Raw genomic sequence first — 13,715 nt, 5'->3', positions numbered from 1 at the left:
AAGGGAGGAAGTAAGTCTGGCTCTGGGATTCAAATACTTTGAGACTGGAAGAAGAAGATAATGTGTATCAGGGTCCCCCCCCACTTCCTTCAAACAACTAAACCCAGTTATTTCCTCCAACCAGCTTTCATTTAAATAGAGAAGACAAAAAGGCTTCTTGCAGCCAGACTCTCCTCTGATTTCAGGCTGGAACCATTTCTCAGATCCGCCCAAACACTGCCTTAACTCTTCTTATAGACCTGCTTGATGGCCCATTTTCTAGATGAATCCAGTGTCTCCAGATGGGTTTCCTGGCAATCTTTCCAATTAGCACAAACACCTGTGCTAGCTAGCCTACTTAGGGAAATATTACTTTATCCCTACCATAAGGTGAGGCATGTAAACTCATCCCAGTAGTCAATAAGTATGAAGAACCTAATAATGAGGAAATGAGAATTATGATTTTGATCAATGATGCTTTAGAAAGAAATATCATCCAATAATTAAATATCAAACACTGGTACGTAAATTAGACTGAATACGTGATATTTTCAATACTACTTTTGTATCTAGACTTCATTGTGTTTGTCAGTATTAGAATGCTATTTTTCATCTGTTGCACATAAATTTTTCAGCTGAACTGAGACAAATGCTGCTAACCGCCAGACTTATTGAGAAGTCTGTTAAGTGTCTGGATTGTTTCTTCCCTTTCCTGTGTGCATGCTATATGCATATTCTGAAGCCGGTTTTCCATGCGTACTGTGCCTGCTTGCTGAAATAAGTGGAACTTTTCAAGTTCCATATATACCTTACTGGCTAGCCTGGCTTTCTGTAGATTTTAACCATGTACAATGAGAATATCTTAATGAGGGACAAATGTTGTTTGTACGGATTGTAAAGTTTGTTTCTTAGAATATACTCATTTATTTTACAGTATTTGTGGCAAGTCATAAGGTAAAAGGTAAGTAACTGCATGTGTTTTTAAAATAAAAATGAAAAACTGTGTATTTATATTGTTATTAATACAAAAGTACTGCATCACTGTCATTAGAGCTATATAAAGATTTGACTTGATTAGAGCCATATGGATTTTTTTTGAAAAAATAGCAATGTCTCGACTTTCTCCACCTAACAAGCTGCTCCGAGAGCCAGTTGTCTTTTCCCTGAAGACTCTGTAGAGTTCCTGGTGGCAGATTCCTCAGTCTTTCAGATTCAGGAGCTATTGCCTACCCAGCCTAAATCCATAAAGGGCTAGATCCACAAAGGGACTTAAGTACCTAAAGCCCAATGCTTAAGTCCCTTTGTGGATCTGGGCCAAGGATCTGAAGGAGGGCAGGAAGTGGCTCCACCCAACTCCTTACATAGACATAGGATATTGTGAAAAGGGAAATTGACTAAATGGTTGTTTTCTTTACAGAGCGGGACAAGGTTTTATACAGAGCGAGAAAGGGGGCCTCCTGTTTAGCAGCTTTGTCTTCCAGTTATTATTGCTTTTAACTCTGCATTAATACTGTAGTGAGGTGGGTAAAAAGATTTAGATCCACTGGAGCTTTCTCTTTGGCTTTGCTCCTCCACTTGAGTGCTCTCCACTGTGAGGACGTGTTGCAGAATCAGACCCTCTGTCAGGAATGTAAAGAAAATCAAAGCTGACAGAATTCTCTGTATCAGGCATATTTAAGGTTTCTGGTTCAAAGGGTAAATTCAAAATGCTACTATCATTTTGCAGTTAAACAAAACAGAAACTAGACTAATTTAGATGTTACTCTCTTTATGCCTCTATCAGCCAAACTAGAGAACCTAATGAAAACAAGTATGTTAAATAAAGCCTTTGCATTTTGGCAAATTCTAGAAAGCCGAAGTGAGAAATAAATGTCATTTTGTAACTATGGGCAATCAAAAAAGCTGTTTTCCTCCTTGCTTGGCATTGTTGAGCAAATCCTTTTGTATACATGATTATTGCTCCTGAGATGCTATACTATATGTCATCTTTGGGAGGTCATTTTTATGTGAATCATGCCAAAATCTTTGGGCCCAGATCTGCCAGGTTCTGAACGTCTTCAGCACCCATCAGCATCTATGGGAGTTGAAAGAGTACAGCATCTGTACCTTTTAGGATCGGACATGAGGTTTTCTTCTGCCGACTTTCAGAAAATGTTCTCTTGGACTCTTTATGAAGTGCTGTAATCACAGCTCATAGAATTGTATCATATAGAATCTTAGAATCCTAGGACTGGAAGGGACTTCAAGAGGTCATCGAGTTCAGACCCCTGAAGATGACTTTCCTTTTCTTACTGGTTTCTTAATTTGGGCTATATGGAAAGCTGATCAGCTGGCAGTCAAAAAGACCACAGCTTTTGAAATAGCAGAGCTCTTGGTGCAGTACTTTCCTGTTCCGAAGAGTGTTCCAAGTCTGGGTACAAAATCCTCCAGTGAACTCTGTGCTACAAAATTAGATAACAGCGGTTGGTCTGTTCATGAAAACTGCTTTTAACATTGATTTTGAAGAGAATGTCTAATGTATGAGTGTCACTGAAACTAGATGATCACAGTTATCATTTCTGGCTTTAAAAATCTATGCATCTATGAATTGTAGAGGAAGACAGTTCTACAGCAGATTCATGGCTTAGTGTAGAAAATATTATTGCCTGATTTTTTTGCATTATGTCAGTCACCAATATTTGTGTCATTTCTGCTATGAAAAGAAAAATCTAGCAATCAAACAATTTAGTGAGACTCATACGTTAGTTTGATTACAGCCATTGCATTTTTAAGTAGGTCTGAAAAATTAACATCCAGCTTGAGATGTGCATCTATATTATTGGGTGAAAAAGCACAGTCAATACCAATTATTAAGCTTAACTAATTTAAAGCTTTAGTAGGAACATTTTAGGACAATATATTACCATCTTGATCAAGCATAAATCTTAAGTAAAGCATATATGAGGATAGCATTATCATCAGTTACCAAGTCCTGGGTGCAGGTAGACTATGTTTGTCATCAGCAGATCCATGCTGGTCCGAGCTGGTGTAAATCCTACCTTGCTCCACCCCCACCCCCACTTATTAAACACATCCTTTATACCTTGTTTCATAACATTACACAGGTAAAGGTTATTAAAACTACCTCATCTATAAACATTCTATTCTAAGCATATTTTCATTTACACTAATCCGAAATCCTCTTAACGGATAAATTTTTACATATCATGTAAAAACTCTAATTCATACCTCCTTAACTATTTTTTTAGCCATTACTATCCTCCTTCTTATTCAATCCAGCTGTATTTTCATTGCTTTCATTCCATTATTTCTTAGAACAATTGTCACACCAAAAAAGGTCCTTCACCAAAGGCTCTTAAGCAAAATAAGCTGCTACAGGATGAGAGAGAAGGTGCTCTCATGGACTGGTAACTGGTTAAAAGATAGGAAACAAAGGGTAGATATAAATGGTCAGTTTTCATTAATAGTGGTGTCCCCCAGGGGTCTGTTCTGGGATCAGTCCTATTCAACATGTTCATAAATGATCTGGAAAAAGAGGTAAACAGTAAGGTGGCAAAATTTGCAGGTGATACAAAATGACTAAAGATAGTTAAGACCCAGGCAGACTGCGAAGAGCTACAAAAGGATCTCCCAAAACTGGGTGACTGGGCAACAAAATGGCAGATGAAATTTAATGTTGGTAAATGCAAAGTAATGCACATTGGAAAGCATAATCCCAATTATACACATAAAATGATGGGGTCTAAAGTAGTTGTTACCACTCAAAAAAGAGATCTTGGAGTCATTGTGGATAGTTCTCTGAAAACATCCTCTCAATGTGCAGTGGCAGTCAAAAAAGCAAACAGGATGCTGGGAATAATTAAGAAAGGGATAAATAATAGGACAGAAAATATCATGTTGCCGCTATATAAGTCCATGGTACGCTCACATCTCAAAAAAGATATATTATAATTGGAAAAGGTTCAGAAAAGTGCAACAAAAATGATTAGGGGTATGGAACGGCTTCCGTATGAGGACAGATTAATAAGACTGGGACTTTTCAACTTGGAAAAGAGATGGCTAAAAGGAGATATGATTGAGGTCTAGAAAATCATGACTAGTGTAGAGAAAGTAGATAAGTGTTGTTAACTACTTCTCATAACACAAGGACTAGGGGTCACCAAATGAAATTAATAGGCAGCAGGTTTAAGACAAATAAAAGGAAATATTTCTTCACACAACACACAGTCAATCTGTGGAACTCCTTGCCAGAGGATGTTGTAAAGGCCAAAACCATAACAGGGTTCAAAAAAGAACTAGATAAATTCGTGGAGGATGGGTCCATCAATGGCTATTAGCCAGGATGGGCAGGAATGGTGTCCCTAGCCTCTGTTTACCAGAAGCTGGGAATGAGCAACAGGGGATGGATCACTTGCTGATTCCCTCTGGGGCACCTGGCACTGGCCATTGTTGGAAGATGGTATGCTGGGCTGGATGGACCTTTGGTCTGACCCAGTAGAGCCATTCTTATGTTCTTATCTGCTTCTTATGGCCTTGGAATTGCTGGTTGGCTAATTGTGTTAGTAAATTTCTATTCTCCCTATTCAGTTTTACTAGAGAGGTCTTCACCTGGGTAGTAAGTTACACATGAGTCTCGTTTGTTTTGCCCTGTTATCTATACAGAGCAAGAACCAACCCAGTTGATAAAACACAAATGAACCTTCTAATTTCTTACAAGACACATAGAGAAGGTAGAAAAGTTTCCTTTTACATTTTCTTTGTTGTAGTCAGTCAGCAATCTATATTAGATTAAATTAGCAAAAATCCACCCTGGGATAACTATAAATTTCAATGGAGTTTCACTTATTAACACCTAGTATGAATTTAATCCTAATTTTGAAACTCCCACGTGGTTTGTTTCATAATGAAAAGACTGTAATGATTAAAATATTGCTACTGTTTCCTTCAAAGGTGGAATTCTTTTGAACTGTATGGACCAAATCTTTGTATTGTGGGCTAAATTCCTTTAGGCTGAAGTAGTTACACCTTAAACTAGGACTAAATATGGCCCTTGTCTTTTATATCTATTTATTTGCCCATTGCTGCTTTTTATCTGCTTACTCAGCATCTTCCTATTGTGAAAACAGTTCAGGTTTAGGATCTGTCAGGATGCAGTTTGGCTACCAAACTCAGTAACTGCTGCCGAAGCCTGAACATTCTGAAGCATGTTCAGTGAGGGGAACAATCATGGTGTGATTACAAGCAGAGTTTTTGTTTTAACTTTCTTCTTCAGTAATTGAAAAGAGTTCCTCTGGACTCTCTCCAGTTCAGGACATTAAGAACAGCCATACTGGGTCAGACCAATGTCAGTCTAGCCCAATATCCTGTCCAGCATGTGGCTGGAGCCAAATGTGTGGGATGGAATTAATAGAACAGAAGAATTATCAAGTGATCCATTCCCTGTCTTCCAGTTCCAGCTTCTGGAAGTCAGAGGTTTTGTCCGCTGGGGCTGGGGTTGTGTCCGCGACCATTTTGGCAAGTAGCCATTGATGGACCTATCCTCCATGAACTTATCTAATTCTTTGTTGAACCAGTTACATTTTTGGCCTTCACAACATCACCCAGCAATGAGATCCACAGGTTAACTGTGCATTGTGTGAACAACCTCTTCCTTATGGTTGTCGTAAACCTGCTGCCTATTAACTTCATTGAGTGACTCATAGTTCTGTATTATGTGAAGGGGTAAATAACACTTCCTTATTCACTTTTTTCATATCATTCATGATTTTATAGACTTCTATCATATTCCCCCTTAGTTGTCTCTTTTCTAAGATGGGAGCAACACAAATGATAAAAGGATTAGAAAACTTGACCTATGAAGAAAGGTTAAAAAACCTGGGCATGTTTAGTCTTTACTATTTTAGTATTTTTCTGATGAGTTATCAGAGGGAGACCAGTCTACCTAACTTTGATACCTGGAAGGATACTGGAACAAATTAATAAATAATCGGTTTGTAAGTACCTGGAGGATAATAGGGTATAAGGAATTGCCAGCATGGATTTGTCATGCACAAATCATGCCAAACCAACCTAATTTCCTTCTTTGACAGGGTTACTGGCCTAGAGGATAGCAGGGAGGCAGTAGGGATGATATATCTTGATTTTAGTAAGACTTTTGACATAGGCCCACATGACATTCTCATAAGCAAACTAGGGAAATGTAGTCCAGATGAAATTACTGTGAGGTAGGTGCACAACTCAAAGAGTAGTTATTGATGGTTTGCTCTCAGACTGGGAGGGTGTATCCAGAGGGGTCACACTAAAGTCAGTCTTGGGACCAGTACCAGTCAATATTTTCATTAATGATTTTGAGAATGGGGTGGAGAGTATGCTCATCAAATGTGGACATGAGACCAATCTGTGAGGAGAGGACAGAATTAGGTTTCAAAATGCCCTTGACAAATCAGAGAATTGGTCTGAAATCAACAAGATGGCGTACAATAAAGACAAGTGCTGCACTTAGGAGAGAGAAAAACCAAATGTGCAAGTAAAAAATAGAGAATATTGGTAGTAGTACTGCTGAAAACAGTCTGGGGGTTAGAATGGATCACAAATTGAATATAAGCCAACAATGTGATTCGGTTGCAAAAAAGGCTAATATCATTTTGAGGTATATTAACAGGAGTGTTCTATGTAAGACACGGAGGTAATTGTCCCACTCTATTCAGCACTGGTGAGGCTTCAGCTGGAGTACTGAATTCAGTTCTGGGCACCACACTTTAGGAAAGATCTGGACAAATTGGAGAGTCCAGAGGAGAGCAACACATATTATAAAAGGTTTAGAAAACTTCACCAATGAGGAACTGGACACATTTTGTTTTGAGATCATAAGACTGGGGGAGGAGGAGGGCTGATAATGGTCTTCAAATACTGTTATAAAGAGGATGGTGATCAGTTGTTCTCCATGTCTAGTGAAGGTAGGACAAGAAGTAATGGGCTTAATCTGCAGCAAGGGAGATTTAGGTTAGATATTAAGAAAAGCTTTCTAGTTATTAGGGTAGTTCAGCTTTGCTTCCAAGAGAGGTGGGATTCCTGTCATTGGAGGTTTTCAAGAACAGGCTGGACAAACACCTGTCAGGGATGGTCTAGATTTACTTGGTCCTGCCTCAGACCAGGCTGTCCCTTCCAGCCCTACATTGCTATTATTCTAGACATGTATGATCTTGGCCTGAATGTAATACATTCTTTATAAAAATTCTGTTATAACCAAACCAAAATGAATGCAGCAAACCCAGGGAATTTTATGCAACACTACTCTCTGAGCATCAGTAATGTCTGTGTCTGTCAAGTCATTTACCTATCTTAGAGTTTTATACAGCTGCCCATCACTGTAGTATCTGGCATCTTCCAAATAAAATCCATAGGAATGGCAACATCTGTAGTAGGTTTCATGGAGTCTCTGCCACTCTCCCTTTTTGTGGTCAAAACTTCACTTGAAGTAGAGGGGTGTTTTGACTTTTAACATTTTTAGTTTACTTTTTAAAAATTGATTTTGTTTGGGGTGAAATGGGGGGGCAGTTATGAGGCAGGAGGTGACTGAGAATACTTTGTTCCCAGATGTCACATGATTTGACTTGGGCTTTTTGATCTGCACTGTCCCTGAGGAGTGCAGCCATGTTGGTGTTTCATAGATCAAAATATCTCCATACCTTTAGTGGAATGTTTACAAGGATTCCTTACTTTGATCTACATTCAATGGGACACTTTTAATTTCAGCATGAACTTTATCTATGTTCTGGAATAAAAAATGTGTTTTATACCCATTTAGCATAGAAATGACAGTGCAGCAGCTTTGAAAATTCATTAGCTCTGAGTGGTACGTGGTAATCTTGAAGAGATTTCCCTGTGGGCAAAGAATCTCAAAGTGAAAATTATGACAGAGTAGGGAAGTTTATTACTGTTTTTAATTTTAAGCTTTGTTGTTCAATGATGGAGAAAAGCTAATCTCTTAACCCAAGAAAGGTCCAAACCAAACCCCCTGAGTTTAGATACCACCAAATCTTTTTGCACAGTGGGGACAGAATGTGGGGAAGTAAGGTTTGGCATCTGGATCAAATTTCATGATTGGCATCTATCATTTTAATGGACTTAGCCAAAACCTTGAATCCAAATGCCCTTGAATGTTGGGAGCCTGGAAATCTGGAGCTGAGTTTTGCAGGTCAGCCTCATCTTTTTCTTAACACTTGAAAAGTCCTGGCACTTGCTATCCAGCTCATTTAGGATTTCTCTGACAAAGAATCAAAGTGTCAAAAGTTTCTTCTTCATAGATTTAGAATGTTTTTGAGGAAACTTAACCCTGTGTCTAGCCTGTTATATGCCTGCTGAGTGAACTGAGTTAGTCAAGTCCATTTATTTTCAATAGATTTATTTTACTATCAAATTCTTGGTTCTCAGGCCTTCCTGTGCAGACTATATATATTAGAATGACCTCACCAACATTTTTTCATTTTTATGCTTTCTCATCATTTTTTTCTCTTTGCCATGTCTTTCTCCTGATTCGATAAATGCAAGATCATCAGAAAAATTTTCATTAACAGACAAGCACTTTATACTGCAGTATGTTCTACAGCTAGCTTTGCTGTCCTTTGCTGTTTTAATCTTGCTCATAACAAATGCTGTTTTGGGTTGCTATCTGGTATCTTTGAAGTATTTCTGCAGACTGTTTTTCATTCCATCTATGTTCTGAATGTTCAGAAACTGGACAAGCCAAACAACAAGTCGTTGCAGTTCCAGCTAAGAAAGGTAAATGTACTTTGAGAAAACAAGCATGCTTAAAAATTCATTTGGTCCTTATCATAGTAGTTTTGTGGCTATATGTACATTTTAAAATGCATTTAGTACCAGCTTCCACTGCTCTTGTTCATAGTGAGTGGCACCTTACAATAGGCTCAATCCTACTAAACCAATAAAGCACATAAGCACATGCTTAATTTTTGCTAAGTGCTTAAGTTCCATAGAAGTCAATGTGACTATTCACATTCTTAGGCCTGGCCTACACTTTAGAATTTAAATTATCATAGCTACAGTGCTCATGGGTGTGAAAAATCTACAACCGGCACTGTAGCTTTGCTGATCTAATCTCTCGTGCAGATGCAGCTAGGATGATGGAAGAATGCTTCTGTTGCACTAGCTACCATCGCTCAAGGGAAGCGGTTTTCCCTACATTAACAGGAAAAAAACCTTTCCAATTCTGTAGGATGAATCTATACTACGCCTGTGCCAGCATAGCTACAATGCCGCAGTTATGACATTATATTCTCTGTAGTGTAGACAAGCCCTTATAGTTGAGCATTTGCTGGCATGTTCTGGTGAAGCGGGGTCAGAGTCCTCAGCATGTTGCTGGATCAAAACCCTTGTGAATAGCCCCACTGATTTCAACAGGGACTACTCAATGTGTGTAAACATGGGAGATTGTAGCCATTCATATTTACATTAGTTTTAAAAGCAAAATCCTTGAATGTATTTTTTTTTTGCATTGGACTGTAGCATAAAGTTTTATACTGAATGTTTTCTTGTGCCAGGTTGAAAAAAACAAATGAAAAGGATGCTGCTATCAATGAAAACGCTATCAATACAAACAAATAAATTTATTTCCCTATGTTTAGGGCCCTACCAAATTCACAGCCATGAAAAACATGCCACGGACCATGAAATCTGGTCTCCCACCATGAAATCTGGTCTTTTGTGGACTTTTACACTATACTATACAGATTTCGGGGGGGTGGGGAACCAGCGTTTCTCAGATTGGGGGTCCTGACCCAAAGGGGAGTTGCAGGGGGATCACGGTATTGCCACCCTTACTTCTTTGCTGACTTCAGAGCGGGGCAGCCAGAGAGTGGTGGCTGTTGGCTGGGCACCCAGCTCTGAAGGCAGCACCCTGCCAGCAGCAACACAGAAGTAAAGGTGGCAATACCATTCCATCCTTACTTCTGCGCTGCTGCTGGTGGCGGCTCTGCCTTCAGAGCTGGGCTCCTGGCCAGCAGCTGCCGCTCTCCAGCTACTCAGCTCTGAAGACAGCGGTGCCACCAGCAGCAGCACAGAAGTAAGGGTAGCAGTACCACAACCCCCCCTACAATAACTTTGTGACCCCCCCCTCCCCACAACTCCTTTTTGGGTCAGGACCCCTACAATTACAACACCATGAAATTTCAGATTTCAATAGCTGAAATCATTAAATTTATGATTTTTAAAGTCCTATGACCATGAAATTAACCAAAATGGATTATGAATTTGGTAGAGCCCTACCTATGTTACCAAAAATACCTTAGATTGTTGAAAGTAAAATAATTTTCTGAACACAGTTAACCTGTTGCAATTTATCCTTTGTTTACTTTTTGCATTTCTCTCAACTTGTTCAATGAAATTCAGTTAAGACATTTTCCCTTACAGTTTCTTTTTGTGTTTCAAACACTGCAGGAGATTTCATTTGGCCTAAGGATTTGTAAGAACTGCATTTTATAGATATTAAATGTTGGACCAGATTTAAGCTGGCACTACACTTTATCACTAAACACAGATGTTTGCAAATTTTTCTTCCCTAAATAACAAGAATTTATACATTCTATTAAATACACTTACTGATCTCCTGAGGATCTTGCATATTCCCAATTATGTTATGTTAAATGTCAGAAAATATGAAGGCCTCTATTTGGGTGTGTGCCAGGAGGAACTGTGACCTTCTTTTGTGAGTGTGGCGACACTTCCTGGACATCCACCTGTTAGCTGATTTGCTAAATAACCACAGGGACCAAATAATCTCTCACACCATTTGTGCAAAGGAATTAAATAAGTATTTCAGTGATATTGTCCCACTGATGTCAGTAGGACTATTCATACTTAAAGTGAAGCATGTGCATAAGCCCTGATTCAGCAAGCCACTTATCTTAGGGTTTTGTACAGGCACTCATCATTAGTATGGAGTATAGGGACTGCTATTGAGGGAGGCCCTTGCATGACTGTGCAAAGCAAAGCCTCTGGTGTGGCAATCTGTGCAGTCATGCCAGGCTCATCAGAAGCTGGCCTGAGGTTTCTTTCAAGACAAAGAAGGAAATGTTGTATTATTCATTTTTGAAAGAAATGAAGTATCCCCTTTCACTTTATTCCTTTTCTTTATAAGATAGGTCAAAAAATGTGTTACCAGTTTATTGTGAGGAAGGGAGGTTATCTTGTGGTCACAAGACTTTGAAATCATTTCCTTCAAAGAAATCTGTAGACATTTAATTACTTCAGAAAGGCTTTGTGTGGGGGGCAGCACTTCTGATTGGAAAACCTTATCTTTGTTTTGCAGCAGTACCTGAAAAGAAGGAAGAAAAAACAGTGAAGGCTGTGGAGCAAGGTAAAGAGAAACTTGAAATATTTTGACATTATCTGCTTTAGAAAGACATTGGCACAGGGGAAAAAACAGACAGCTTCATGGCAATAACCTTTAAATTCATTACTCTATCAGTCTGCCATTGATCCAGAGAAGAGAGAATTTCAGATAGGATTCTGGCTCGGTCTCTTGCTTACATAATACAAAACACACAGAGACGCTTCAAGTGAATAAAACATTCTGGAGTTTTAACATTTCACCTGTCCCATAGGGGATTTCCTGTCCTGCAGGGTGGCTTTCATTCAGCAACATGGGAGTCTCCATTTAAAAAAAAAGAGACAATCATGTGGTAGGACAAGTGGAGCTTCAACCACCTGTGGATCAGATTCTCAGTTGGGATAAATGAATGTAGCTCCATTGACATCAACAGAGCTGTGCCAGCTTACACCACTGAGGATCTAGTTCTATGTCTTTACAAAGATCTGGAGATTGTATTGCATTCTAAGAAAAACTGGAAGGCTGATGGCCTGTCTTAGGCTACGACTACAAGTGGAGCTGGGCGGTGTGTGGAGTGGGTGATTCCCAGCTCATGTAGACATACTTGTACTAGCTCTCATTGAGCCAGCATGCTAAAATTAGTAGTGTAGCCAAGGTAGCATGGGCAACGCAAGCAGCAGCACAGGTTAGCCACCCTGAATACCCGCATAGGGTCCAGGCAGTTTGTACTAGGGATGGCTTGCCTGTGTTGCCACTTGCCTCTGCCCATGCTACCCTAGCTACACTACTATTTTTAGTGTTAGCTTGATGAGAGCTATTGTGAGTTCAGCTGTGCATGCTGGAAATCACACACCACCCCCCTCCAGCTGCAACGGTAGATGTAGCCTTACACTCGTGTAAAAACCCATTGAGTAAAATTCTGGTCTTTTTTTGAAAAACTTCAGTAAAAGGGCTTCAGTAAAAGGGGTTAGGAGATATCCTTTTACCTCTCACCCTAAAGATGGGCCAAAGGCCACTTGAGTAGTCTGCTTGAGGCCTGCTGCAGGCATCCTATGCTGGACTATGATGTAGTAGATCTAGCAGCTCACTCACTGCACCATCCCACACATGGACATGTCTCTAAAACTAAGCAGTGACATCACTTGTGATATTAATTGTCAGAGTCCAGTGTTCAGTAAGAAAAAGGAAAGGAAGAATATCCATCCTACTGTAATGCTAGTTCAGTATTGCCAACCCCAAACATTCAGGAATTGGGGCCCCAAAATCATGAGATGCGTTAAAAATCATGAGGTTTTTTGTTTTGTTTTTAAATCATCATTTGGGGTTCAATTTATTTGCCTTCTGGTTTTTGAGCCTTAAGGGTTTACTTAGGTCATGTATTCAAGCTTTTCTCCACAAACATGAGGGCTAAAAATACAGTTTTAATTTTAAGATTCTCACCTACTGGTCTGATTCTAGGGGCTGGGGCTTTACAAGCAACACAAAATACTGGGAGTCATAATAAAATCACGAGTTAGCAGCATTGCTAATTTAACAACCCTAGCAAGAATTCTAGTGTTTCAAAATAAAATGTTCATGTATTAAAACTGTTTTGCCTTTCATGTTAAATCACTCCTATATAGAACTGGGCAAAATAGTGGTAGGAAAATTATTATTGATAATATTTACCAGCTTTCATATTAGTGGAAATGTAGAGATTGGTGCAACCTTTGCAAAATGTTTAAAGGAGAGCAAGGTGGTTGGAAAGCTTCAGTGAACAGGCAGAGCTTTAACTCCATCCCTTTATTGAGCGGCCAAAAGTAGCTGAGCAAATGGGGACCAGGGGCAGGATATTAAGTTATTAGTAGAGGCTAGCAGTGAATTACTACTTACCCTGGTTCCTCTTTGCTCCTGGTCTGTCTGCACTTTGAGCTGGGGGGTAATTTCCAGCTTGAGTACATATGTGCATTCTAGTTTTGATCAAGCTAGCATGCTAAAAATAGAAGTGTAGCAAGCACAGCAGGATGGGCTAGCCATCCCAAACAAAATCCTGCTCAGGACCCTAGGTATGTTCTTGAGCAAATAGCCCATCTGGATGCTCGCACTGCCAGGACTACATTTCTATTTTTAGCATGCTAGCTAGATTGGAGCTAGTGTGTGTACATCTACTCAAGCTGGAAATTACCTCTGCAGCTGGATGTGTAGTTGTACCCTGAAGTCACAATACTCCTTGGGTTACTGGAGACTGCTACAAAGGTGGCTAATTAGTAGAAAATTGTACAGGTTGTTTTGATTTTTTGTGTGTGTGGTGGGGTTACATGTCCACTACAAATTGGACTGAGTCCATGAACTCATTTCACATATGCTGTCAAGCAGCCATAAAATGGTAATGACTTCAATTCTAATCCTT

At 39.5% G+C, this 13,715-nt stretch overlaps 1 protein-coding gene across 1 annotated transcript in view; it reads left to right on the top strand.

Annotated features, from left to right (window-relative positions):
* TRDN (triadin) overlaps positions 1-13,715 on the top strand; it is a 271,057-nt gene that overhangs the window by 163,347 nt on the left and 93,995 nt on the right. Inside the window, exons 21-23 of the mRNA XM_045010301.1 lie at positions 914-940; positions 8,713-8,760; positions 11,306-11,353. Coding sequence (XP_044866236.1) covers positions 914-940; positions 8,713-8,760; positions 11,306-11,353 — 123 coding nt within the window. The remainder of the gene's footprint in view (positions 1-913; positions 941-8,712; positions 8,761-11,305; positions 11,354-13,715) is intronic.

The sequence above is a fragment of the Mauremys mutica genome, chromosome 3 (assembly GCF_020497125.1).
Source record: "Mauremys mutica isolate MM-2020 ecotype Southern chromosome 3, ASM2049712v1, whole genome shotgun sequence".
NCBI lineage: Eukaryota > Metazoa > Chordata > Testudines > Geoemydidae > Mauremys > Mauremys mutica.
This window is presented reverse-complemented; position numbering and strand designations above follow the sequence as displayed.